At 36.6% G+C, this 25,636-nt stretch overlaps 1 protein-coding gene across 1 annotated transcript in view; it reads left to right on the top strand.

Moving 5' to 3' along the window:
* The window catches only part of LOC126481445 (serine/threonine-protein kinase Genghis Khan), a 382,862-nt gene extending 372,709 nt beyond the window's left edge, over positions 1-10,153 (top strand). The window contains exon 33 of the mRNA XM_050105210.1: positions 936-10,153. Coding sequence (XP_049961167.1) covers positions 936-1,052 — 117 coding nt within the window. The 3' untranslated portion in view covers positions 1,053-10,153. The remainder of the gene's footprint in view (positions 1-935) is intronic.
* Positions 10,154-25,636: the final 15,483 nt, after the last annotated feature.

The following is a 25,636-nucleotide window of genomic DNA, read 5'->3' as shown; positions in this document are numbered from 1 at the left end:
CAACTGAATAAGGAAGAGCATATTGCTATGATTGATTTTTGTATTATTGGTAGAACTATTAACTCTGATGCATGTTTTGTATGACAGCTGTTGTATAGCACATCCAAGTGTGTTTTAATAAGTTAAAGACTTTTTTGATGGAGATAACATTGTTATGAGGTATCTGTAAGTAAGTCATTCATATTGTAAGTTTGCTTTGCGACAGCTAATGGTAAACAGAGAAAGAGCTTAGTGTTTCAGTGAGTTTAAGATGCATTTTGATTTATGTTGCCAGAGTTTAGCTGCAGTTCTCAAAAAAATTGACAGCAGTTGGTAGAGAGGGGGTGGGGAATATCATAAAAGGTTAAAGTTTTGAGCAACTGCCGTCACACCATCATCATTGTAACATCTTAACGAAGGAGAGTACATTTTGTTTTGTATGATCATTAATTATCATATGTAGTTCCTCCATTTTAAGTTAAAGACAAAACAGTAGAGCTGCCAGGAAAAGATGTGAAAATCTTCCTCACTGTAAAAATAAAAAAAATCTTATCACAATTTTAGGGAAACTAGTGTGAACATTTTGCTTCACTTCTAAGCTCTATGAATACTAGCACACACACACATTCTGCTACCCACCCTGTCTGGTCCCCTGCTATAGACTGGGGCACACTGCAAGGCTTGAAATTACCAAAAATTTTGATTTTGCAGTATCATTTTTCGTAATAATGCCCACACTAAATATCTTGAAACTGATGAATGTGATCACAAGGCATGGCTGGGAACTCTTCAGCATAGATGTTTCCTTTTACAATTGTTGTGTGTGTGTGTGTGTGTGTGTGTGTGTGTGTGTGTGTGTGTGTGTGTGTGTGTGTGTGTGTGTGTGTGTGTGTGGACATTTTAAATGGCATTGATAAGCATCTTTAATTTATTTGTATTTTCTTTTTATATTGTAGGACCAGACTGTAAGTGGTGGCAGTCCACGACATTCAATAGCTTCCAACAATAGCAGCAATCCAAGTACACCACCAAGTCCTGGCCATGACCACGGGTCTTCGAGCTATGACAGCTAGTTTAATTTATTGGTCTGTACATAAACTGTTGGGAAACAATCTCGCATCAATGATATCTGATGCTATTAAGCTGTGTGTTATTTTCATTAACATTTTGGCAAAAAGGATAGGCATACAGATGGTATAATACAGAACGCATTTGTCAGTACTTGTGTAACGTAAGTAAAACATATTATTTTACATTTAGTCATTTACTTTTCCTTCATAATATCACTAATTTAATTTTGTTTGTTTTTCTCATTCCCAAGACTTTTTTGAGTAAGCATAAATACATAATGTATATGTGCAACAGCATGGCCTTTATTTTTCATCAATGTGTGTTAGGTCTTTTGCTAATTTTTAGGTGAAAGAAGTTCATAAATTTGAAAATCTGGTATGTAATCATTAATTTTCTTTCATTTTGCGTTATATGCAGTTGTTATTTACACCCTGGAGGTAAAGAACAGTTTTGTATAGAGGATGATAATCATTGTAAGTTAAATTTGTTGCATCTCTCAGTATTTTTAAATTGTTCTATTATTACATTATCTTTTCTTTGTGATGCTGCAAATTCTGGTTCTTACATTAAAATCAGAATATTTTGTACATAAGTTACTTATGTTGAAGTGGGTCGAGTCTTGAAGAGTCATGCGGAAATCTGCAAAGTCAAATTTTATTTCAAGTTTAGTTTACTGGTATATAATGTAGTACAATTTTAATGGAAAATTTCCATTGTAAAAATTTGGAACAAAGTTGCCAAGCACATTTTGTTTCCTTTTTGGTTTTGTTTATATATGTAAGTGTTTGCATTCTGTATTGAGATATGAGGGACTTCCAAATACAATTTGTGATTATTTTTAGTGAGACTACAAAAATTGACTTTACATATGTGGAAAATGTATATTATATTTATTAACATTGTCGGTAGTAAAGGACTAGGTGGCCCTACCTCATTTGGTACATAGCTGTGGTAGGAGGATTGTGCGTGTATGTGTGTGCGTGTGTCTTCGGAATGAATTAGTGATGTTAAGAGTGCACTAAAATGAGTGGAGTATGGGCCCTTTTGTAAAATAGCATTTCATTACAGCTGTGTATATGTTTTCTGTTCATTTTTTAAGAATATGATTATAGTTTTATTTTATCAGGGAATGCTAACAATAATGGTGAAATAATCCAATGCCTAACTGTACAAATTTTTAAGCAGTATGTTTTGTAATTCAGTCATATTCTGCAACTTCAAATTTTATATTTAAATATATTTATTATCATTGTGTAATCCTTCTGAAACAATTCTCATTGATTTAAATAATCCAAATATTTATATTACATTAGATATTTTCATTTGTGTACAGGAAATGTGCTGCAAGGTTCCTTAAAATTATTGTACAGCTAAAAACTGACTGAAGGGGAATATATACTGCAGCAAAAATAATTGATTACTTATTGTATTGGTGCTGAACTTTTACACAAGTAGATTGTCCTGCGCTGTAAAGTGTGCTACAATAATGAAATGCCTAGATATTGTTTTTTCACAATCTTATGTAAAGTTTAAGGGATAAGTGGAAATTCATCAGAGTGCTAACTTACTTCTTTGCTACTCAATTGCATTGTCTGAAACTGTTTAAAAATTCAGTACCATTGATCATGGTGTGTTGGGTGATAAGTGCCTATAGATAGATAGCATCTTTTTTTTTTATCTTTCCCATGAGCTCACATCTCTCTCTCTCTCTCTCTCTCTCTCTCTCTCTCTCTCTCTCTCTCTCTCTCTCCAGTTTTTTTTTTTCCACAACAAATTTAAGCAGAGTTCATGCCATGAAGCTGTTAAATATTAAATCATTGTCTCATTTTTATGTGCGCTATAAGTAAATGTCTTATTTTCCAAGATGTGTTGAACTATGAATGTATCATGTTTGTGGACTAGTTGTTCATTGTGCATTAGTAATTTATTTTATTTAGAACTTCACATGATTTATGTATCAGATTTGGGACAGCGCTTACAGAAAAAAAGGGCACAATTCGTTTCTGTAGTAAAAATCTAACTCACACCCTTTAAGTTTTGACAGAGGGGCTTTGTTGCAGGATCACAGTACACACTAGGTGCTGCACTAATGTCTGGGATATTCTGAGTTTTAAGTCATAATTTTTTTAAAATATCAGGGCATTTTGTATCAGTAATATAAAGGTTATCATTGTACTTCTGTGCCCGTATAAATCTTCATGTGAGGTGGAAGCATTTTTCTTTCTTTCATTGCCTGTGAGATATGTTGAAATTTATAATAAATTTAGAAGTTGAAATGACATGACTCATTTAATGAATAGAAACGTAAAAAAATTACAGTTTCAACAATATGCTCAGGATTGAAAGCAGTGGTTAGTAGTTGAGAAAGTAATATCTGTGATAAAGTTTATTCTAGATTGAGTACCCACTGTCTGAATAGAATTTATGATATAATTTTTTATCTTCCATGAGAATAATCTACACAGTTGTGTGACTGGCCATTGCGTTATTCTCACTGTATTAGTTAAAATTCTCCCTGTAACACACTTCAGTTACTGTGATCACTGTATTTTCATTTTTTAGTATATCTGCCTTTGAAAGAATTTTAATGTTGCTTGGTGTTCTAACACTTCCATTTTAATAGTTCATGTCATAATACTTACATGTATAAGCTATAACCTGCTTATTTTCCTTTTATTGTCTTCTTTATCTAATTTTTTTTTAATGCTGCTTGTATGATTTTTATGTCTGAATCTCTCCCATTATTCAACAGTAAATGTTTTTCAGTAAGATTTAGGACTGCTTAAAAATGCAATCACCAGTAAAATTTAAATGATGTTAGAGTTATTCTTAGTACCAGCTTCTGGCTAGTTCATTTTTAATGAACAAAACAAATCAGTAAGTTTCTCTGACTTTCATTTCACTCATAGCATTCAATTTTGTGACCATTTATAACAATAAATTAAATTTTGGTTACCAGGCTATCCAGTAAAATAGCTGTGAATGTGAACTACACATCCATTTGGCATGTGTCACCAAAGAGTAGTTGGTGGTGTCTTTCAGAACTTGTATGAAAACATTTTGTTTTCAATGAAACATAGCTTGTCTTTTCGTAAATTTGGCTACAGTGGTGATATCAAGATGGAATTAAAAAGAAAGCATAACCATCTGTAGTGTCTGTTTGAAAGAGTAAATATTTTTCAGATTGATATATTGCACTATTTGTCAAGACCTCACAGAGCATAACATTGACTTATGAGGCACTCCACAGCAATAAATATCATAATTACAGTTCCAGTATTAAATCTGTTGTAGTATTTTTATTGTTAAATGAACAGACTAAATATGCTGACCATTGTAGAGAGAATCTTTGATGCTCGTATGTATTTCACACAATGGTTGTCATAATATAGACAAAAGTATGCCTTATTAGTGCTTAAAAAAGAGAATGACGTACTAACATATCAAACAGTGGACTGCCACCACATCTCCAAAAAAGAAAACCCCTCACACATTTGCAGTATCACTTAAGGATATGAATTGTGTCAGTCAAGATGAACATCTTTTACCTTTTGTCATGCATGAAGCTGTTTCACTTTTCTTGGACACATCAGTATCTCAAATATAATTTTATTCTTGTGATTATGTTGGCTTAGAGTAAACATGATTTTATATTGATGGCACCCATTCATTTGTATGCATTGCTGAATTTTTTGATGAAGTACTTAGATCATTTTTTACTTTTGCCTTTCTCCTTTTCATGTACTTTTAGTAAATAGAACCCATCTTGTAACAACATTTTAGGACTATATTTTTATAATATTAATTGAAGCTTTCTTGATATTTTCATGTAGAATCATGGTGTAGAAATTCAAATTCAAATATCAAGAACTGCTGCTTTTTACGGATTTATTAATGTAAGCAGATGATTTGTATTGAAACTTCAACCACTGACAGTTTCAATACCACATGGACAGATTTGATGTCAGAATGGATAAGACCAAATTATTTAGATTGTTTTTTGCATATTATTTTAACTCATAAAATCATTTGTTACTGAAAGCTTAGTATCTTTGCCAGAAGCAATAATCCTAAGTTAATTCAGTGGAGTGTAAATCAAATTTTTTTCAGTTATGAAATCTCCTCTACGAAACAACAGCTGTTTTCGAAACCTTTCACTGCCCAGTTACTGGCAGCCTGCTGTATGTTTAAGCCCTAGTCATGTAGCGGGAGCATTTTCCTGAATTCATGTTTCCCACTCCTGTATGTTTACCTCCAGAGTACAATAAATTTACTTAATACTCTGTTCCTAAAAGTTCATTACATATTTGCTGCACTTTTTCTCTGAATCTTTTTTATGTTTGTGACTCAATATCACTACATACAGTATGTGTAATAATCAAATTTATGTAGTGTCACCAAGAACGAAAAAATTCCAACTGGTATATTGTGATGAAACCTGTCGAACAATTGTCTTAAGAGCCTCAAATGGAATTTTGTAATGGACATTGTATTTACCATTTCATTATTTTGCATACGTGACAAAATCCATGTTGAGCATAGCCATGGCATAAAGAAAAAAAACTGTGTGTCAATGCAAAAAGCACATTCCACTCTTTGGTGTACAGCTGCACTCTATTGAATAAGAATGCAGGATGGATACCATTTCCAACCACCATGAGAGTGCATTTCCAATTACCTTGAGAGTAGATGGAAAACATAGAACGTTATATAATTGTAACATTAAAAATTCATCCTCCAGTCTTATTAATACAACTAGAGAATTAGATAAATTTCTGGCACAAATATGTGAATGTTAGGTGTGAGAAAATTACCTAACCTAAACTGGTGAATAAATCATCAAAAAGGTTCTGATGTTTGGAGCTCTAAGTAACATTAGATGTGGCATCATGGACCAACTTATAAACATAAATTAAAGGAGTTTTTGTATGTATGAAGACAACATGGTTGTATTTACTGAAATTCAATGAGGCTGAAATAATATGATAAAAACTAAAAGATACAAAAGGGTGTATCATAAAGTCAGCCATTCATGTAGTACCTGCCCTCTCCTGGAAAGAAATATTAAAAAGTCAGAAATAAAGTGCTAGACATGACTTCACTAGTCTGGTTATTGGAGTCCTTCCTCCATTTTGGCTTCATTCATAAGTTACATATCTGTTATAACTCCAATCTCTCCTCTCTGCCTAAACTTTCCCCTAAGAAAAACATGCCTAGGTTCTGAAAGCTTTGTATTGTCCAGCAGCTTTTCAAATATTGATATCCTCCTCACTACTTGGAGAATATTCTTTGTTAAACTTATATCCATTTGCTGATACAGGAAATGAAATGAGGTACATGTTGAAGATATTTTGGATATATTATTTAAGGTGTGCACCAAAAAATGAGTGATTCAGGCAATCAGAATAATAAGACTGACACATTACACAGTGTAATTTATAAAACAAAAGCAATTATTAATACCCAGGAGGGAAGTGAGAGGAATAAGTGAGTAGAAGGAAATGAGGAATAGTTACAGAAACAGGTAAAAACACAGGGGTAGCAGGTAGAAGGGAAGAAATTAAGCCTTAGATATGTACTGGTACGTAGTGAACACTATAAACTAGTAGTGGGACAATCATGTCAATGGTTATGTAATTGTGTGTTTGGGGAGGGGGAGGAGGGACAGATGTATGCATAAATACATGTTGTTTGCCACTTCTTTTGTCTCAGTTGAATTATTCTGAGACAAATTCATAAATGTTATTTATAAAGTCTTTTTAACAACAAGAGTTTTGTATTGTTGCATTTCCCTGTAAACATCAAGTTTTTAATCCCTTCTCATGTTATATGTGCTATTCTTATTTCAGCTATGTTTTATGTGAAAAACTAATTATGTACATCTTTATGATTCCACTAGATTTTTCTTCTTATTGATTAAGCTGTGTTCTTCAGTGAGTAGCTTCATGCCAATGTGAGTGAGGAATAGTCATTGACAAACATTATTTAGTCACTTTTATTTCGGTAAGATCCACCATATATCCCTTCATGAAATGTGTGTTAAGTCCTGTGTTGTGGAAAGGATAGGTTGCTAATCACCTAGTAGAAGAGGCAGTGAGTTACAGACAAGCACAACAGAAAGACTGCTAAACAGTTAAGCTTTCAGTTAAAAGAAGTCTTCCTCCTGATATAGAAAAACACACACACACACACACACACCACACATATATGGCCACCCAGAGTGGTGGCCCTGTGTGAATATGTGTTTTCTGTTTTGGAAGAAGGACCATTTTATTGTCCAAAAGCTTCCATGTTTAGCAGTGTTTTTTTGTTGTGCCTCTCTGTGAATCAGTGCCTCTTCTATGTAGTGAGTAGCAGTCTATCCATCTCATATAGCTGCTATCCAATCCTGGACTTTCCACTGTTTGATTAGGTTGTATATTGGATTCACTTTAAACAAGAACAGTATTAAAAATATTTCCAAAATGTGAAGAGTAAAAAGTAACTCAGATTGAAGTAGATGAGAATATTCTACTCCTACTCCTTTTGTAAACTTTTTTACTTATGGAGGCAATTACATCATTACAGAGTAACTGCTGCCACTGAGTCTTGTAAAATGTAAAACTCCCTCACAGATCTTCACTAATCAATGTATTTGCCAGATAGTGTGCCAATTGGAGTAGTACTTAAATGTATGACACTACCTCCTACTTGTAAAATCCAAACTATTACACCTAGAATTGTTATGGTAGTTAAAATGCCCTGAGCTATTATTTTGTGTTACCTAAGACACTCTTGAAAATCGGAAGGTTTTTCTTACATCTACAGATCTTGAAAAGAGATCAAACATCAAAGACACAACACCTTCCTTGAATGTATTCTCTGCTGATAGGAATGAAGGTGGATCCACAAAGCCATAGCATAATAGCGTGGAATGTTTCAGTGTGTTTGACAGACTCTTATCACTGCTCACCAAAAAGTATAAGCAAATAATTTCTTTTGAACATGTCCCTGGTATTTGTTAGTTCTGTGGCAAAGTGGCTTTTTTAACCAAATTTATCCAATTAATACATGATGGGCTGTTAAATCATTATTACAAAAATGTTCCATGAACCCAAAAAAATGTTGGTGGTTTGTAATCAATAATTTTAAAAATTACTGCATCTTGTCTTTTATTGATACAGCTTTGATGAAAAATGAGCTGCAAAGAGTAAACTAGAGAACAAAATTTACTTAAAAACCTTTAGGTTCATTTTGGTTCCTGGCAGTTTAATTTCTCTGCTACTCCATATAATTTGTAAACCGAGCTTTTGAAATCTCTGTTATGTCGTTTGGTAAGAGTGCAGTATTTTTCCAACATTCCTTTGTTGTCATAGAGAAAGGTTTTTAACTCAGCTGTAGTTTCCATTTTGATGCAGTATAAACTGGGAGACTGTCCATTGTTTTGTTAGTTGCTCATGTATGTGTGGGTTAGTAAAATGCGTATTCATTTTGAACAGAAAATACTGGCTGTAAACACAGAGAAAAATGCCACTGCGAGGATGCAGTTGCATGCAGTTGTTGGTTTTCATTCTAGTACTGGTTGAATTTCTTGCAAGTAAAGTTAATACAGTTGAAAAGCCACTGAAATTATATCTTCTCTAAGAAGAAAGTTTGCCCGAATCTCTTATGTTCCTAAAACTGATGTTGGAGAGTTGGTGGTGCATGTGTTTCAGGATGGCACTGGAGAGGTTGTACATGTTTTAGATATGTGAAAATGCACACCAGTTTAATGCCAAATTTGAAATCCGAAGAGCTACAGTATTCATTTTTGTAGTTTATTACCCACCACCATACATAACAAAAAATATTTTATACTGTAGCTTATCAGAGTGCTCCATTGAACATTGAATCAGTAATTGCGCACACAAGAAGTCTAAATAAGCAAAAATCAGTCTGGTGTTGCATAACTAGTTTCAAAGTATATAACTTAGATTTTCTGTTCTAAAAGAACTGAGGACACTAAAAGAGTGACAGACATTAATCAGCTCAAAAACTTTCACTTACTTGTATTTACTCTCTCAGTATGTGTTACGCAAAGACTAATAGTTTCTAAACATAGTGGTAGTGTATTAAAAAATTTGAAGAAGTGGACAGTCACTTCAGAAATCTGGTAACCTAAAGTAATATTGTCCATTCTGCCACAGAACCCATTACTGCAGAGATACAGTGATCAAACTGTTTTGTTATGAGACTATACTGTACATTGTTTGAATGGTAAGTTTGAAGAGTATTATTCTTACTAATTTGCACTTGTTCATGAGATTCATCAGAAAGAATGCAAAAGAAAAATGCTACCACTCTTATAGAATGGTTTAATTCAGATCGAACATCGCAAATTTTGGAACTGCTCGAAACCAGTAGCTGTCTAAAAATTAACCTAATGTGCAAAATGCTTGAGAAATTATTTTTAGTGTGCCAGAGGGTAATGTATGGTAGATTGGTTGCTGCTATAACTGTAAAATCTGTTCAGAGTGCAGTTTTATTTGTTATTGGCATTAACTGACTGCTAAATAGAGAGATATAAAACTACTGAATAAGAAAATCCTTTGTGTTGTAACTGTCGTATATTTTGAGTATAGACTCTTTATATGTATATTGTGTTGTTAATGTTAAACAATTATTTATTTGTATATTATTCATATTTAAGCTTCATATTTTTGTTGTTGTTATTTTGTGTGTTTCTGTGTGCATGTGTGTGGTTTTTTAGTAATAAATTTAGTTAAATAATGACAGTGTGATCACTTGACATACTTAACATTTGTAATTTCTTTTATTCTGCTTACAATGTTTGGAAATGCTCAGTATTTTTATTTATCGTGTACTGAACATTATTAATGCCTTATTGCCAAGATCTGAAAGAATCTGCTATGTTTAAATAGGATTTAATATAGTAATCATTGACTGAAATAACTTTTTTACTGCAACATTGCTTTTATTTTTCATTAACGGAATGTAAATAAATTTCAGTCTTATATGGCATCAACTAATCTTCCATACATGAAGATGCTGACTTCTTGTAAGTCTGGTTTAAAGTATTTAATTGTTGGTACAAATTTAATGCAATCCCAAATATCATTTTTGAATTGTCATTTGTATCATTTTGACATAAAGTTGTTACATTTATTTGCTTTGGTTTTATTTGAATTTCCTGAACCTCTCCAGGGCACTGTATATTGACTGTACCTCTATTACACAATAACAAAAAAACCAGAATATTTCGTATGTGCAGTACTGTTGTTTGACATGAATCTTATTTTCATCCATTAATTGTCCTGATTGCAGCATGGTAGTCCACTTTGCAGTTATCATTGTAACAAAAATTTTCGGTATTGTATCCTCAATGGATAGCCTGTCTGGTTATCTGCTACCTTTGTAGAATGTATTACTGACCACACCGGTGTGTTCTCCTCACCATCAGTGAACATATAGTTCATCCTCCTAGTCATCCATTATTCTATCTGCATCTCTGTTCACATATTGCTATTTTAATATGTCTGTTCTGTGTTTTACGTAAGTTGCTTCTGTCACTCAAATGAAGATGATGATATCAACAACAGGTAAGAAAGTATTGTCATGTCTCGAATAAACTGTATAAAATTAAAATTTTGTGAACAAATTAATGATTTTAAAAGGCTTAAAAACACGGAGATATACGTATTAATTAGTTTTTGAGCAGGGTGGAAACTGTCATACTCTTTGATTATTGTTTATGTTTATGTTTATTTTAAAATGGCTCTGAGCAGTATGGGACTTAACTTCTAAGGTCATCAGTCCCCTAGAACTTAGAACTACTTAAACCTAACTACCTAAGGACATCACACACATCTATGCCAGAGGCAGGACTCGAACCTGCGACCGTAGCGGTCGCGCGGTTCCAGACTGTAGCGCCTAGAACCGCTTGGCCACCTTGGCCGGCCTTTGTTTATTTTATTCAATTATAAAAAGTAGAGTACCAAATTTGTTTTTTTAGGACAACAGGCTCAAATGATTCAGGCAAGGTAACTTTGGGATTATGTATGCTGAATGTACATAGTTAATTTTCTAATTGTTATCTGTTTCTTCTCAAAAATAACAATTGATATGATGGACTATCGAAATGGCTCACATTTAGAATTCAAATCTTCATTCAATCAACCAGATGTTAGTTTTCTGTGGTTTCCTTAAATCACTTGGGATGAATATCATAATAGTTCCTTTGATTCTAACCAATCAGTTTCCTTTGTCATTCTTTTCTGTCTAATTTTGTGCTCTTTCTTAAATGACCTCTTTGCGAAAAGAAAATTTTATGTTTTATTAATAAATGTGTTGGAAACTGAAATTCTGACATAAATGTTGCTTCCAAATGAGGAAAGACAGTAGAGATACAACTCTGATACTGCAAAGCTGCAGCACCGTAGGCAACTGCATTTTTTGAAATACCATTTCTCATTTATTGGAGAGTGTTGATCTGTTTTCATTTGAATCATACAGAGTAGGAGTGAGACTGTTGTGCTGTGCTGAGGCTGTGAAAGGAATGTAATAGTTATAAACAGAACATCGTAAATCCCATTAGTAGTCACTGTGCAGGTTTTAGCTGAGCATGATTGTATTACATTTGGGGTATCTACTGGATGAATAAGATGAGAAAGGGTGGAAATAAAGACCGGCCACTAACTTAGACCGATGAGATAGGTGGAAGAATTCTGCCACGACATTGTTTAAGGAACCTCTACTTGCCTGAAGTGAATTAAGGAAGCCACAAATAATGTAGATCAGGATAGCCATACATCGTTTTCGACCATGCTATTTCCATATAGTTTACTGCTGCATCATTTCATGTATTGGTTTGTTCTAATTCCTGAGAATTTTTGGTGCACCAAACCCAGTATCCCAACTTTCCATTTTTTATTTAGCTTTGTCACTAATAATTTTATCATTGACTAGATGCTAAACTTTAATCTGCCTTCCATTTTTTTTCTCATATAGGGTTGTCTTTTTGTGGATGAGTGATGAATCAGTGTAAGAAATAGATTGAAACATAAGATCAGAAAATACCCCACACCTCTGCAGTAACACCCTCCAGGGGATATTATGATAAGATTTGGGGTCAAAGCCAGGACATTGACGAACACCACAGTAACCAAAAACTCTACATCACTACCTCTTTGCTGCATGTTAGCCGGGTTTTGGCATGATAGAATGTCTTTGACCTATTTGAAGGAGTATAACATCCATTGTGATATTGATTCTCAAGTACAAAACCGTAAATGCTCATCTTTTATAAGGGCAGAAATACAAGGAAACACACGGCAATAAAAGATACAAATTTATTGAGTCATGGAGCGATGTCAACAAGAATACAATGCAGGCAATGTACACATATTGAATACGTTAACAACTGACGTACTGGAGCCTTGTGCATGTTCTTATAAAAGTGCTATTCCCATCAGGTGTCACTGGTGTAGTGCTGTGCATGCATGGCGGACCAGGTGATGGTAATAAGATGACCAAGCTGCCTCTTGCAACCATCTCAGGTAATTACAGACATGCCATTTTGGTGTTGGAGTACATTACACTGTAGTGCCCCAATTTATGTTCTGAATGGGCAGTAGGTGTAGTAACTGGTAGGTTACTACACTCCTCCTTCCTCGAGGGAAAAAGACCATGATGCTGTGACTGAAGAGACGTCAGTGGTGTCTGTAGAGGTGCTGGGGTGGTACATAGGATGTCGGAGTCGACGACAAAGGGCACAGGCACGAGCAGTGATTAGAGTGGGCTGGAGAGGCGTTGCTCATATGATGACACCCAGTGTCCGTCTCTGCTGATGGCTGTGACTGAAGAGACATCCACGGTGTCGATGGAGGTGCTGGTGTGGGACGTAGGATGTAGGAGTCCACGATGTAGGGCACAGGCATGGGCACTGATAAGGGCAGGCTGGAGAGGCATTGCTTCGATGATGTCAACCGGCGTCCATCTCTGCCAATGGTGGCACTGCTCAATGTTGTGGAAGGTGCCACGACATGCTGCTGGAATAAACCTGCCATGATCGCTGAGGTAAACAAGCACAACGAAGCCTTTGTGACCCCCAGAGGAGCAAGTGCCGACGAAGAAGCATCAGGCCCACGGCTCGAGGAGAGTGTCCTGTGTCCATCCTGGGGCACAACTGGTTCTGGCGGCAAGCCACGTGTTGATCTTTAGTGTGAACCATGAAGACATGGTGACTGCACCTGCTGTGGATAATGTCAAGAATACAGTGAGAGCACCATCGAAATGCGCTGGCCCAGATTGGTGTGCCGGGCACGGATGTCGATGAAACCAACACTGCTGGGAGATGCATGCGCGGCTGCAAGAGGTTGAGCAGCATCCAGAGTTGATGGCTGGGCAGGAGCTGGATATGATTCTTGGCCCCAATCGTAATCATTCTGTAAGAGCTTAAAATGAAATGTGAGTGAGTGCCTCCTCTGTTGGGAATCTCCTATATACTTGAGCATTTGCATCATAAATGTTTGGGCAAGGTATTTGTCCCTGCTGTTCAACTGCAAATGGTTGGGTTGCACTGTGGAGTGGTGGATGTTATTGTGTGTTCAAAAGTCCTTGAAGATTGCGCCATTAACGGACCACCATTGCCCAAATCAGGGTGCAGTGAAAGCCTAGCTATGGAGAATTTCTTTGATAGGGCCCTGACGCCCACCACTTGTGGCAGCTTTCCATTCATTCTGTACAAAACAAGAGGGGCAGGTAGGGTGTGGTGTGGTGTACACTGTTCCTGCTGCTGATTTGTTTATCCATGTTGACCCTGTTGGCTTGTTTGTACCTTGGCTACCTCATCTGCCCCCAGTGTTCTAACCGAGCGAGGTGGCGCAGTGGTTAGACACTGGACTCGCATTCGGGAGGACGATGGTTCAATCCCGGGTCCGGCCATCCTGATTTAGGTTTTCCGTGATTTCCCTAAATCACTCCAGGCAAATACCGGGATGGTTCCTCTGAAAGGGCACGGCCGACTTCCTTCCCTAATCCGATGAGACCGATGACCACGCTGTCTGGTCTCCTATCCCAAACAACCAACCAACCCAGTGTTCTAGGCTGCAAGCATCAGGCCTGCACACTGTCAGCAATGAAGACATCAACCCAAGCCTCTAATTGGTGTCCTGCAGTATGGCAGACATCAAATGACTATGAAATATTCAAAACCTCTTCCCAAGTAGGGTCCTCAGGATGAAGGGCACTTCAACACACCTCCGTATCTGGAGCTGAATGAATGATCACGTCTGTGACAATGGGGTCTGTATAAGACTCCTGAGACTTAACCATGACAAACCAACTTTTAATGACTAAAACTGAAGTTCGCACACCCAAGTGCGACACGATTGCTATGGCTATTTACAACATTGGTAAAATTCGACATGTGCAATGATCACATGTGTATGCTTGTGGAGATAGCAGACAACACCTTTCGTCAAAAGAAGTTCCTGTACAGGAGAAAACTGGCGCTGGAAGTGATACAAACCAATGGGTACCCACAAAAAGAAAAAACTTTACATTCCTTGTCAACCACTCGGAATGTCATGAATGTTGCTGAAGCTGCCTCTCATAAGCATCCCCGTCTTTTGTAGATTCATCATAAGGTGGGAACAGCACCAGGTGAACAACCAGCAGCTGAGCCAGGCTTAATGTAGCCAGCAATCATCTTGAAATGGCCATATGGGCCTGCTTATGTTGCAGAAGGGACTTAAGTAAAGCCTCTGTGGAAGAGCTGAACAGCAGAAAAATTACAGAATCCAAAATTCATTAAAATTCGACCCTCCCTCATTGCCACTAGTGTTGTAACTACACTATGTGATCAAAAGTATCCGGACACCTGGCTGAAAATAACTTAAAAGTTTGTGGCACCCTCCATCAGTATTGCTGGAATTCAATATGGTGTTGGTCCACCCTTAGCCTTGATGACGGCTTCCACTCTCACAGGCATTCACTCAATCAGGTGCTGGAAGTTTCTTGGGGAATGGCAACCCATCCTTCATGGAGTGCTGCAGTGAGGAGCGGTATTGATGTCGGTCTGTGAGGCCTAACACGAAGTTAGCATTCCAAAACATCCCAAAGGTGTTCTGTAGGATTCAGGTCAGGACTCTGTGCAAGCCAGTCCATTACAGGGATGCCATTGTCGTGTAACCATTCTGCCACAGGCTGTGCATAATGAACATGTGCTCGATCATGTTGAAAGATGCAGTTGCCATCCACGAATTGCTCTTCAACAGTGGGAAGCAAGAAGGTGCTTAAAACATCAGTGTAGGCCTGTGCTGTGATAGTGCCAAGCAAAACAACAAGGGGTTCAAGCCCACTCCATGAATAACACAACCACACCATAACACCACTTCCTCCAAATTTTACTGTTGACACTGCACACACTGGCAGATGACGTTCACCGGGCATTCGCCATCACATTGCCACATTGTGTACCGTTTTTCGTCACTCCACATAACATTTTTCCACTGTTCAATCGTCCAATGTTTACGCTCCTTACACCAAGCGAGATGCTGTGTGGCATTTACCGGTGTGATGTGTGGCTTATGAGCAGCCGCTCGACTGTGAAATCCAAGTTTTTTCACCTCCCGCCTAACTGTCATAGTAATTGCAGTGGGTCCTGATGCATTTTGGAATGCCTATGTAATGGTCTGGATAGATGTCTGCCTATTACACATTACAACCCTCTTCAACTGTTGGCAGTCTCTGTCAGTCAGTAGACGAGGTCGGCCTGTATGCTTTTGTGCTGTACATGTCCCTTCACGTTTCCAATTCACTATAACATCGGAAACAATGAACCTAGGGATGTTTAGCAGTGTGGAAATCTCACGTACAAGCGTATGACACAAGTGACACCCAATCACCTGACCACGTTTGAAGTCCTTCAGTTCCGCGGAGCGCCTCATGCTTCTCTCTCACAATGTCTAATGACTACTAAGGTCGCCGATATGGAATACCTGGCAGCAGGTGGCAGCACAATGCACCTAATATGAAAAATGTATGTTTTTGGGGGTGTCAGATACTTTTGATCACTTAGAGGAGGACAACACACACACAGCTGCAAAGGAGAGACAAATTTATAGGATCATGGAGTGATATCACCAAGAATACAATGCAAGTTGTGAGGGTCATGGAATGACATTAAGAAAAACACAATGCAAGCAGTGTACAAGTATCAAATACTTCAACAACTGAGTGCTGGAAGCCTTGTACATGTCCTTATAAAGATGCTGCCCCATCAGGTGTCGCTTGTGTATTGCTGTGCACACCATTTGAATGATGGCACACACTACACTTGTCATAGTTGCCCGACTTAAAGTCCACTGTGAATGGTAAGTATAGTAATCAGCAGGATTAGAAATGCTAGAGCAGTTCTTCCAGTAATAAGTATTTTACAAACATTAAAATATTGCTTTATGTTGGAAGTCAAATACAAAGCTGTAATATTACAGAATTACATCTGGGGAATATGTATCCTTCATGGAGTGAAAATAGAAGTACTTTGGCTGATTTGTCTATTTAGTGGGAATGTTGCAGCTATCTCTATAGCTATACTGGAGTCACAGCATTTGTAGCCAATTGTATGTTCTGCTGCTTCCACCTCAAATAATCCCATTTCAACTAGACATTAAACTTTAAGTCTCCTTCCTTCCTTTTTTTGTGCTGTTTGATTTGAATATATTAGTGATGAAGTTGGTCAAATCAGTCTTGTGTACTTCATGTGAATGGTTACTGTTTCACATGGTTCACATTTCTCTCTTTGTGACTCCATTTATGTGGTGCAAAATGCCTTTCCTGCTGTCAGTAAAGTACTTGGACCCACTTACCTCAGAAGGATAATTCTTCCCAATATGGGATTTTGATAGTTTTTGTCAATTAGATAGTTGTTTATTTATCACAGATCGTTAATTTTACAACAATATTAGGCATGTCAATTTAATACATCAATAAAACATGCAGTAATATGATTTTCCAGTAGCTGAATGGTACTTCTGGAGCTCGTCAGAATTAGAAGTTTATTGCAATACCTGTGTCCGTAATGTATGAATATTTGTAAAACTAAACCTGTAAACAGGAGATTGTTATTGAAAACAATTCTGCTGGCAGGTTGCTTCATACAACAAGTGACTGTTCTCTTTGCCATCTAAATATGCACATCCCTCGTTCTTGCTGCTTCCCCAATCTGGCAGTACTACAAGCTTGCAGGTTTCCCTATCCACTACTGTACCACACCATTCAAAGAGCTTTTCAACACTGATACCAATACAGTTATTTTACGTACATACTTTATTTCATGTATGAAGCATTTAATTATTTGTCTCTTTATGTAACTGCAAATATTTCTCATGAATTACTTGCTATTACAAATTATGTGATGTCAGTTGAGCATGATTTAACACTTTGAGGCCCAGCCACTTCAAAAAATTATGAGCCCAGAAAATGCCACATTGAGTCCATTATTTAAATTGTTACTGGCATGTTTGTGTTTGATATATCTTAAAGGGTAATACACAGTAAAGAAGACAAGGCTTTGAGATTTTATTTTTCAGGTTTATTTTAGTTCTGTGGTTGATTACAAATTTCACCATAATAGTGACAAAAATTATAATTATTCTTCCATAAAAAAAAAAAAAAAAGAGCGTGGGAAAGTCTGAAGTAATCTGGCATGAAGAAAGATGTGTTGTAATCAAGGCATACAAGCATGTTCCTCTCCTGCGTTCTGTGCCAGTAGATGGTTTCGTCTTCACTGACCAAATCTTGGAAACCCATGTTGGATACTGCTTCGTCATGAGTCATCAGTAAAAAGGCAAAACTTAAGGTGTACACACATGAACCTAAAGACATCGCAACAGCAGAATAGCTCACTCCCTTGTGACAGCAGCTCGTAGATTCACTAATTTTCTTTTGATGTCATTCTAGAAATTGATAACAGAAGGCATCACCTGCCAAGAGACAGGTAGCAAGACATCCATAAATTGTTCTCAGATAAATGAGTGCAGTTTTCAAGTGATCGGTGGTTCACACGTCTTGAAAATTGCAACCAGACGAATACTTGGGCACCGTCCTTTGACTGTAGTGTAATGTCTCCAGTTGGGTAGACGCTTGGTTGCCAAAATGTTTATGAGTACCACATGCATGTCTCTCAGTGAAAATGTTAACCTTTTGTAAGCTATAAAGATTTAATAAAGTACTTTGTTGAAAAAATTGCATTTCTTTCATTTTGTGTTCAATTGTTAATTTGCCCCATTTGCAGAAAACAACTTACTTGTCTTTCTTTTTTTCATTTTTGGAATAACATACAGCACATCACCTCTACCAATATTTCCTTCTCAGTGCCATATTTGAGAGGAAGAATCAGGAGCCATAAACAATGTTAACACTACAAACACCAGTGATGAATTTATGAAACAAATGTACCTCAACAAAAAACAATCAAATCATAGAAACTTATCTTGAACTATTAACAATAAACTATCAATATACGGCTTAGGTGCTCTTCTCACATATACTACCTACATTCAATAAAATGAATTAGGGAGAAAGCTGCTGCTGCCCATTTACATTAAATAGCTGCAGTTCATTTCCTGTTGATAGCTTAATACTTATTAGCTTACATTTTTATTTTCAAATAAATAATTATCTACATCCATAAATATAGAGTCGTGTTTTAAATTGTCATGCGGATTTTCAATCTATGAATCTAGATATTTAAATAACTTGGAAGACTGACCAATGAGGCACATTTTCAATGGTCTTTTAAACTGATAGATTTTTCCCAATTTCTTGCCTTTCTTGGTTGAGGACTTTGTGACTACCTTTCCACCAAAATACATAACTCCCCTTTGAAGCCTAGGCATGAGAGCAAAATCCGAATGAAAAGAATTTTTATGTCTTGAATTGTAATAGTGTAGATAACAGTTCAGCTGAAATTGATCAATGCTTCTGCTCAATTTTATTATTGCTTATTTTCATGGAAAATAAAGTGCAGTGTTGCAGGGAGATCCTTATGAAAGAACTAAATTTTCTCAGTGCTCTCACTGCATCCTAAAATTCTTCCCCGCATTATTTCTGTAATTTCTCAATAAAAACCCTTATCAAGTCATTGTTTATGTCTCCATGATACCATATTTCTCTTTTTTATCTGAATCCAACTGGTCGGCAAATTTTAAGTTGACATATGACCCCCATTTTCAATAAAACCATTGACTATTGGTTTTAGCTTTTCTAATTTACCTAAGGTAGTTGTACCTAAAAGCAATTACCAATGACTGTTGCACTATGCCACCCAGTCCTTATAGTGAATTTTGCTATGGAAAATAATCCAAAGCCAGACATCAACAGTTCTAGGTGTCCTTGGTGAGTATCATATGACAGAAAGTAAACATTAAAGTCTCCACAAACAAACAAACATCAATTCTCTGTTTAACTGTATTAAAACATAACTGTTTTATATAACTTAAGATATTTCCTGCTGGTTTCCCTAACATGTCAGTACTACAATGCTTCAGGGTTTCCTGATCCATTAATGTACCACAGCATTCAAACTGCTGTTCAACATTGATGCCAACACCATGTTGGAATTACATAAATATGACAATATTTATTACTTGTAAAATGTTGGGACTTAACTCTGTTGTTTGTATATACATCCACTCACTCTTTCTTCTCATTGGTTCTACTGTAGTACAGTATCAGCTTTACCTGTCAAGATGAATCTGTCTGATTGGAGTGATTTCCATGTGGTGTTCTGTTATGCTCAACATCTGACATTCCATGTGTCTTTTCAGTTTTCTGTCGGATATAACAAGTCTGTCCATTTTATTAATAAGGCTTCTGATGTTTCGATGGGAAATGTTAAATGAGTTTTCTTTAAGGGCTATGACTTTTTCCAAGCTGCCATGTTTTGTTTCCCCACCACCTGCTTCAGCCCGAACTATATTTGTTCTGTAGATTTGTCTTTTGTGTGAATTTACTATAAGAAAAAGACCTAGGGAACACGCCTGAAATTACTAGAATGGAGCGGATATTATTTTGGTGAAGCAAGCCGTGTAAGATTTGATTGAGTGAAAGTTGATAATCAATTACATCTATGTGTGTACATCCCACTCCCCTGATCAATTTTACCAGCTTTGTTAACACATTCTGCAGACTTTTGTCAAGAGCTTACTATACCACGCAGTGACACAGTATTCATACTAGTATCAGCATCATTCTTAGCAATATGGGTGATGTCCTCCATAGTTGTATAATGAAGATTACAGTTCAAACTGTCAGCTAAACAGTATTGCAACAGAAGTCCTTCTGTGTAGCAACCCATCTGAAAAGTATGACTATGCTTGAGTGAATCATCTCCTTAAAATGTATGAAAATATTGTATATAATGATAATATTATTAAATAAGGAGACTTAGCAAAACTCACTAGACAAAAAATTTGTCACCCCTAGAGAAATAATTACAAACACTTAATAACATGTAATTCTGTCCCTGGACTGGATAACCATCTGGATTATGTTAGGAAGAGGGTCCACGAGGTTGTGCAGATATGTCGCATACAGATTAAGCCACTCACTGAGCATAGTTCTGCCAAATTTCAGGGTGCTGATGTTGATGTTTTACCTGCTGTCCCAACATGTCCCACAGATTTTCTGTGGGGTTCAAATCAAGTGATTTTGCTGGCCATATGAGATTTAATGGGTTGGGGAAGTGTTCAGAAAACCGATCACACTGCATCAAGGCCAATGAACTTGGCTGTTGTCATCTTTATGTGTCCGTGTGAGCAATCGCCTCGTGCGAGGTAACCAACTCCAAATATTGCCTGTTGCGAGGTAACCAACTCAAAATATTCATTGCATACAGTCCCTGTCGCAGTGTTCTCTCACTAGCAGGTTGGGATGGACCTTGGTTCACTGTCTGCAGGAATTCCTGTTGGGTTTGGAAGTGATTTTGATTCACAAGCTGCGAAATTACCTTCAGGCCCTCTCAGTTAGGATCACAGTTCTGGCATATCATTTTATGGCCACATGTGTTACATCACTGCTTGCAGTCATGTTGAACAGCCTGCTGCAGAACACCAACAAATCCAGCAACTTCACACACCATATGGCCACATACGATTGCCACTTCATCGTATTCTTACATTTACCCATGTTTACATACAATATATGCTTGAAACGTAATGGTCTCACTGATAGCTACTGCCTTATGCTCACATAGAGGCAGTGCATGAGTGGTTGAGCATGACTCGAGCACTGTCCCATCTTTAAAGGCTTAACGATTAATTTGTGCTTGTGCACTGAGGTCATTAATTTTTTGTCTGGTGAACTTATCAATCATTTGAACAGTTTTGTGAACTAGGAAACAAAATTTATAATTTTGGTAACCTCACTACCAAGTCAAACAATACTGAACTCTTGAATGTATACTGCCTGATCTTCTTTAAATAGATGTTGTAAATACTACAATTAGAAAGAACAAAGGTTATGTAGCATTTGCCTGATGACACAAGCAACCAACACAATGTCTCAAAAAATCAATAAAGAAGAGACTTGAAAGAATATTTAAGATAAAAAATGCAAAGGGGAGGATCAAAAGTAGGAAGTTCAGAAGAGCACAGTTTGAGGTATTAGTTATTTTAAGATTTGGACTTTTAATGTAAAGAAAAACAGCCTTCTGTGTGTATTAATAGGGAAGAAAGTAATAATGTCTGTAGATGGTACTTTTGACTAAAGATGCAAATATCGCAAGAAGGCAAGTAACATGTCCAGGAAGAGCTAAAAAATCAGGTGTGTAGTCAGTAATTTGTTTCATAAGTAGTAGTTTAAATAGTGGTTTGCTGTACAGTGTGTAGCAGTGTATGTTGGGTGATGGAGGGTTTACATTTACCTTGCAGTTTGAAATGAATATTTCAGATAATAGTGATCCATAATGGAAGCTAAATTTTAGAATATTTTGAAGCAGTGTCAGATAAATTTAAAGAGGTAGTGAAGCATATAATAGACATGAAAATGCAAAAGTCTCCACAGATGTCCGAGTTGGAACCTAGGTTACATGAGCATGTAAAAGAGTTAATCGATAGGGGAAAGATAGATATGTGAGGATATAAAACTTTTTTTGAAACTCTTATTAACATCAAATGGGAGATTGAGTCTAATGGTGACCAACTGAGCTTCAGGTTAATAGAAGATACTGAACTGGTTTGAAAAGAGATGTTAGAAATCTCTAGATACCTCCAAATAAATCACAGAAATATCCACCAAAGCTTTCAGAAGTTGTGACTAACACAAGTTAATGAGATATAAAATTATTAACATTGAGGCAAAGGGTAGGTACTGATCACAAATTGCTGGGAAAAAGTGAGCTGCCCTCAAATCAGGAGAGGTTCACCCTTTATAAAAACTTTTCAATTATTCTATATCCGAGGAGAAGAAAATAAATAATTTTGTTGTGTGTCATTTAGAGGCTGACGATGCTCAGTGGATGTTATTTAACAGAGAAGAATTTAATAAGTGTGAATATTTTGAAAAAAATATTTAAGGATGAATATACATCAGAAGGAGGGCAAATTTAACTTATGCTCAAACTGTTGAAGCCGAGGAATGAAGAGGTCATAACTGTATATCCATTTGCATACCAAGAAAAAGTTTCAGCCAGAAATAGTTAATGAACAACATTTTATTAGAATATTGATTATAAGTATGTCCAGTCATATTTAAATGGTAGGCTGCACTAACTTGAAAATATTGTATTTTGTGGAATATTTAGACTCACTGAATAATAGCAAAACTGGAACAGAAGGTAAGTTTTATGAAATAGCTAGTTGTCAAAGTAACGCATCAGGGGAAGAAATAGTATCTTTTATCAACTAAATTGTGATGGTGAAGTGTGCAAGAAGAGTCAGTGTTCAGTCTTGCATTTATGAAGATTTTTATAATATTGACAAATTGGAGAAATACAAGGAATCCTGTAAAGGGAAAATTTCAGACAGATGAATATTATAGGGAATTGAATGTGGTCTCAAGGAGAAAAGACAATTTATATCTATATACATACTCAGCAAGTTACCATTTGGTGTTCGGTGGGGGGGGGGGGGGGGCATTTACCTCTACTAGTCATCTCCTTTCCTATTCCATTTGCAAATGGAGTGACTGGAAAATGACTGTCTATATACATCCAAATGAGCCCTAAGTTCTTTTATGTTGTGTTCATGGTCATTACATGAAGTTTACATTTGTGGCAGTAGAACTGTTCTGCAATCAGCTGTAAATGCCTGTTCTCTCAATGTTCTCAATAGTGCTTTTCAAAAGGATGTAGTCTTCTCTGAAGAAATTGCGTTTCGAGGCCACAGAGCATCCCTGTAACACCTGTGTGTTGATCAAACCTACCAGTAACAAATCTGGCAGCACACTTCTGAATTGATTTGATATCTCCCTTTAATCTGATCTGGTAGGGATCGCAAACCGTTGAGTAATATTCAAGAATGGGTTACATGAATGTTCCACATATGGCCTTTGTAGGTGAGGTACACTTTCCTAGAAATCCCAGTAAACGAATTCAACCATCTGCCTTCCCTACTATCATCATGTGCTCATTCCATTTCATATCCTTTTGCAACATTACACATAGATATTTACATGCAGCACACCACTAATATTGTATATGAACATAACAGGATTGTTTTTCCTGCTCATCTGCATTAACTTATATTTTTCTACATTTAGAGCAGGCTGCCATCCATCACACTAAATAAAAATTCTAAGTCATCATGGATCCTCCTCCTAAAGTCAGTCAACAATGATACTTTCTCATATACTACAGTGTAATTGGCAAACAGTTGCAGATTGCTACTCGCCTTGTGCATCAGGTCATTTATGTACCTAGAGAAAAAGAGCAGTTTTATCAGTTTTGCCTGGGGCACCTCTGATGGGGGCCTTCACTTGACACTGGGAATCTAGGAATATGGAATCTGTCTGTTGCCCTTCAGCCATCATTCGTAGGATATCATACAAGAAAAGGGCAAGCTGAGATTCACATAAGCGATTCTTTCTGTTTCCATGCTGATTTGCTGACAGGAGTGTATTGGTCTCAAGAAAATTTGCTATATTTGAATTTAGAATATGTTCAAGAATTCTGCAGTATTTCAATGTTAAGGATAGAGCCTGTAATTTTTTGGGTCCATTATTTTATCCTGATTACGTACTAGAGTCATATGTTCTTTTTTCTAGTTACTTGGTACTTTGCGCCAGCCCAAGGGATTGTGATAGATATCAAGAAGTTTGTACTTGATGGAAGAAAATGTAGGAAATAAAGTGATGAAGACAATCACAGCATTAAATACTTTGGTAAAAATTATGAAATAATACTATATGCAAGTGAGGAAATGGGACATATGTAATTCAAGGATGTGAAAGTGATCTTCAATGCCAGTTCTTTGGTTTATTTGTCTTGTGACGGATATCGACTAGACACTCACCGAAACTTTCTTTAATTTCTTAGTAACTTCGGCCTTTTTTACTATCCTCCAGCATTCCAAGTCATCTTCTCTACTCCTGCCCCCACCCCACATCCTCACTTCCCTTCAGTCTTTTCTTCAATGGCTCTTCATTGCAGACAATTTCATTTCCATATACAACTCAGCCAAGATGTTTTCCTCATTCTTGTCATTTCTGCTAGTTTTCTTTCGTCTGCTTTGCTTAGACATATTTCTTCATTCATCATTATGTCAGTCCTCCTGCTTGTAGCATTTTTCTCCACAACCACAGCGCAAAATTGTCCAAGTATTTTCCCTATTTCTTTTTGACTGCCCATGACTTGCTGCTATATAACACTACACTCCAGATAAAACACATAGTAAATCTCTTTCTTTTTTATGTCAACAAGAATTTCATGTTTTTTTACCTATAGATATTCTACTTATTTCTTCCACAAAGCTTCCTTTTTCTTTCACAAAACTTCCTAAATATGTGTCTGCCTAGTTGATGAATGATGATAGCCACATTGAAAGTATTTTTATTAGCTAAATAATTTAGAATTGTAAACTGTTTCGAAATCTGTTGTTATCTGTGCTTGTACACCAGTACAAATGGAACTGCACTTTTTCAAGATGCAATGATGACTGCAGTTTTGCTACATGTTGCAGTACATGCTGGCAGTCCTTCCACGCTATTACACCTCGTCTTGGAGAAGTGACACATACCACTGAATAAAGAGGACCTTGACGATGGTGCAGGCATCGTTGAGGAGATACAATGCATCTTTAGTCATCATATCTAGCAGAACCATCATTAGTGACATACAAAATGCATGTAATGTCATAAGGCACATATGAACTAGAGCATTTTATGAAGTCTTGCTGTATTGTAAGTGAAGGAGAAGTATAGGTGTATTTCGGAAAAAGTGCTTTCTGTTGTTTAGTAAAATATTGCAGATAAATAAAAGCTTCCAGATGCCAGCACATTCATTTCCTCTGAAATCCTCAAAGATTTTTTCAGCAGTCTTGGTGTGCAGTATTTTCGGTAGAGTTAGTGTTGATTTTGATGAAACTGTGCTTCTACACTGTTTCAGTTA

The sequence above is a fragment of the Schistocerca serialis genome, chromosome 5 (assembly GCF_023864345.2).
Source record: "Schistocerca serialis cubense isolate TAMUIC-IGC-003099 chromosome 5, iqSchSeri2.2, whole genome shotgun sequence".
NCBI lineage: Eukaryota > Metazoa > Arthropoda > Insecta > Orthoptera > Acrididae > Schistocerca > Schistocerca serialis.
The sequence above is the reverse complement of the archived record's forward strand: the minus strand, read 5'-3'. Positions and strand labels throughout refer to the sequence as shown.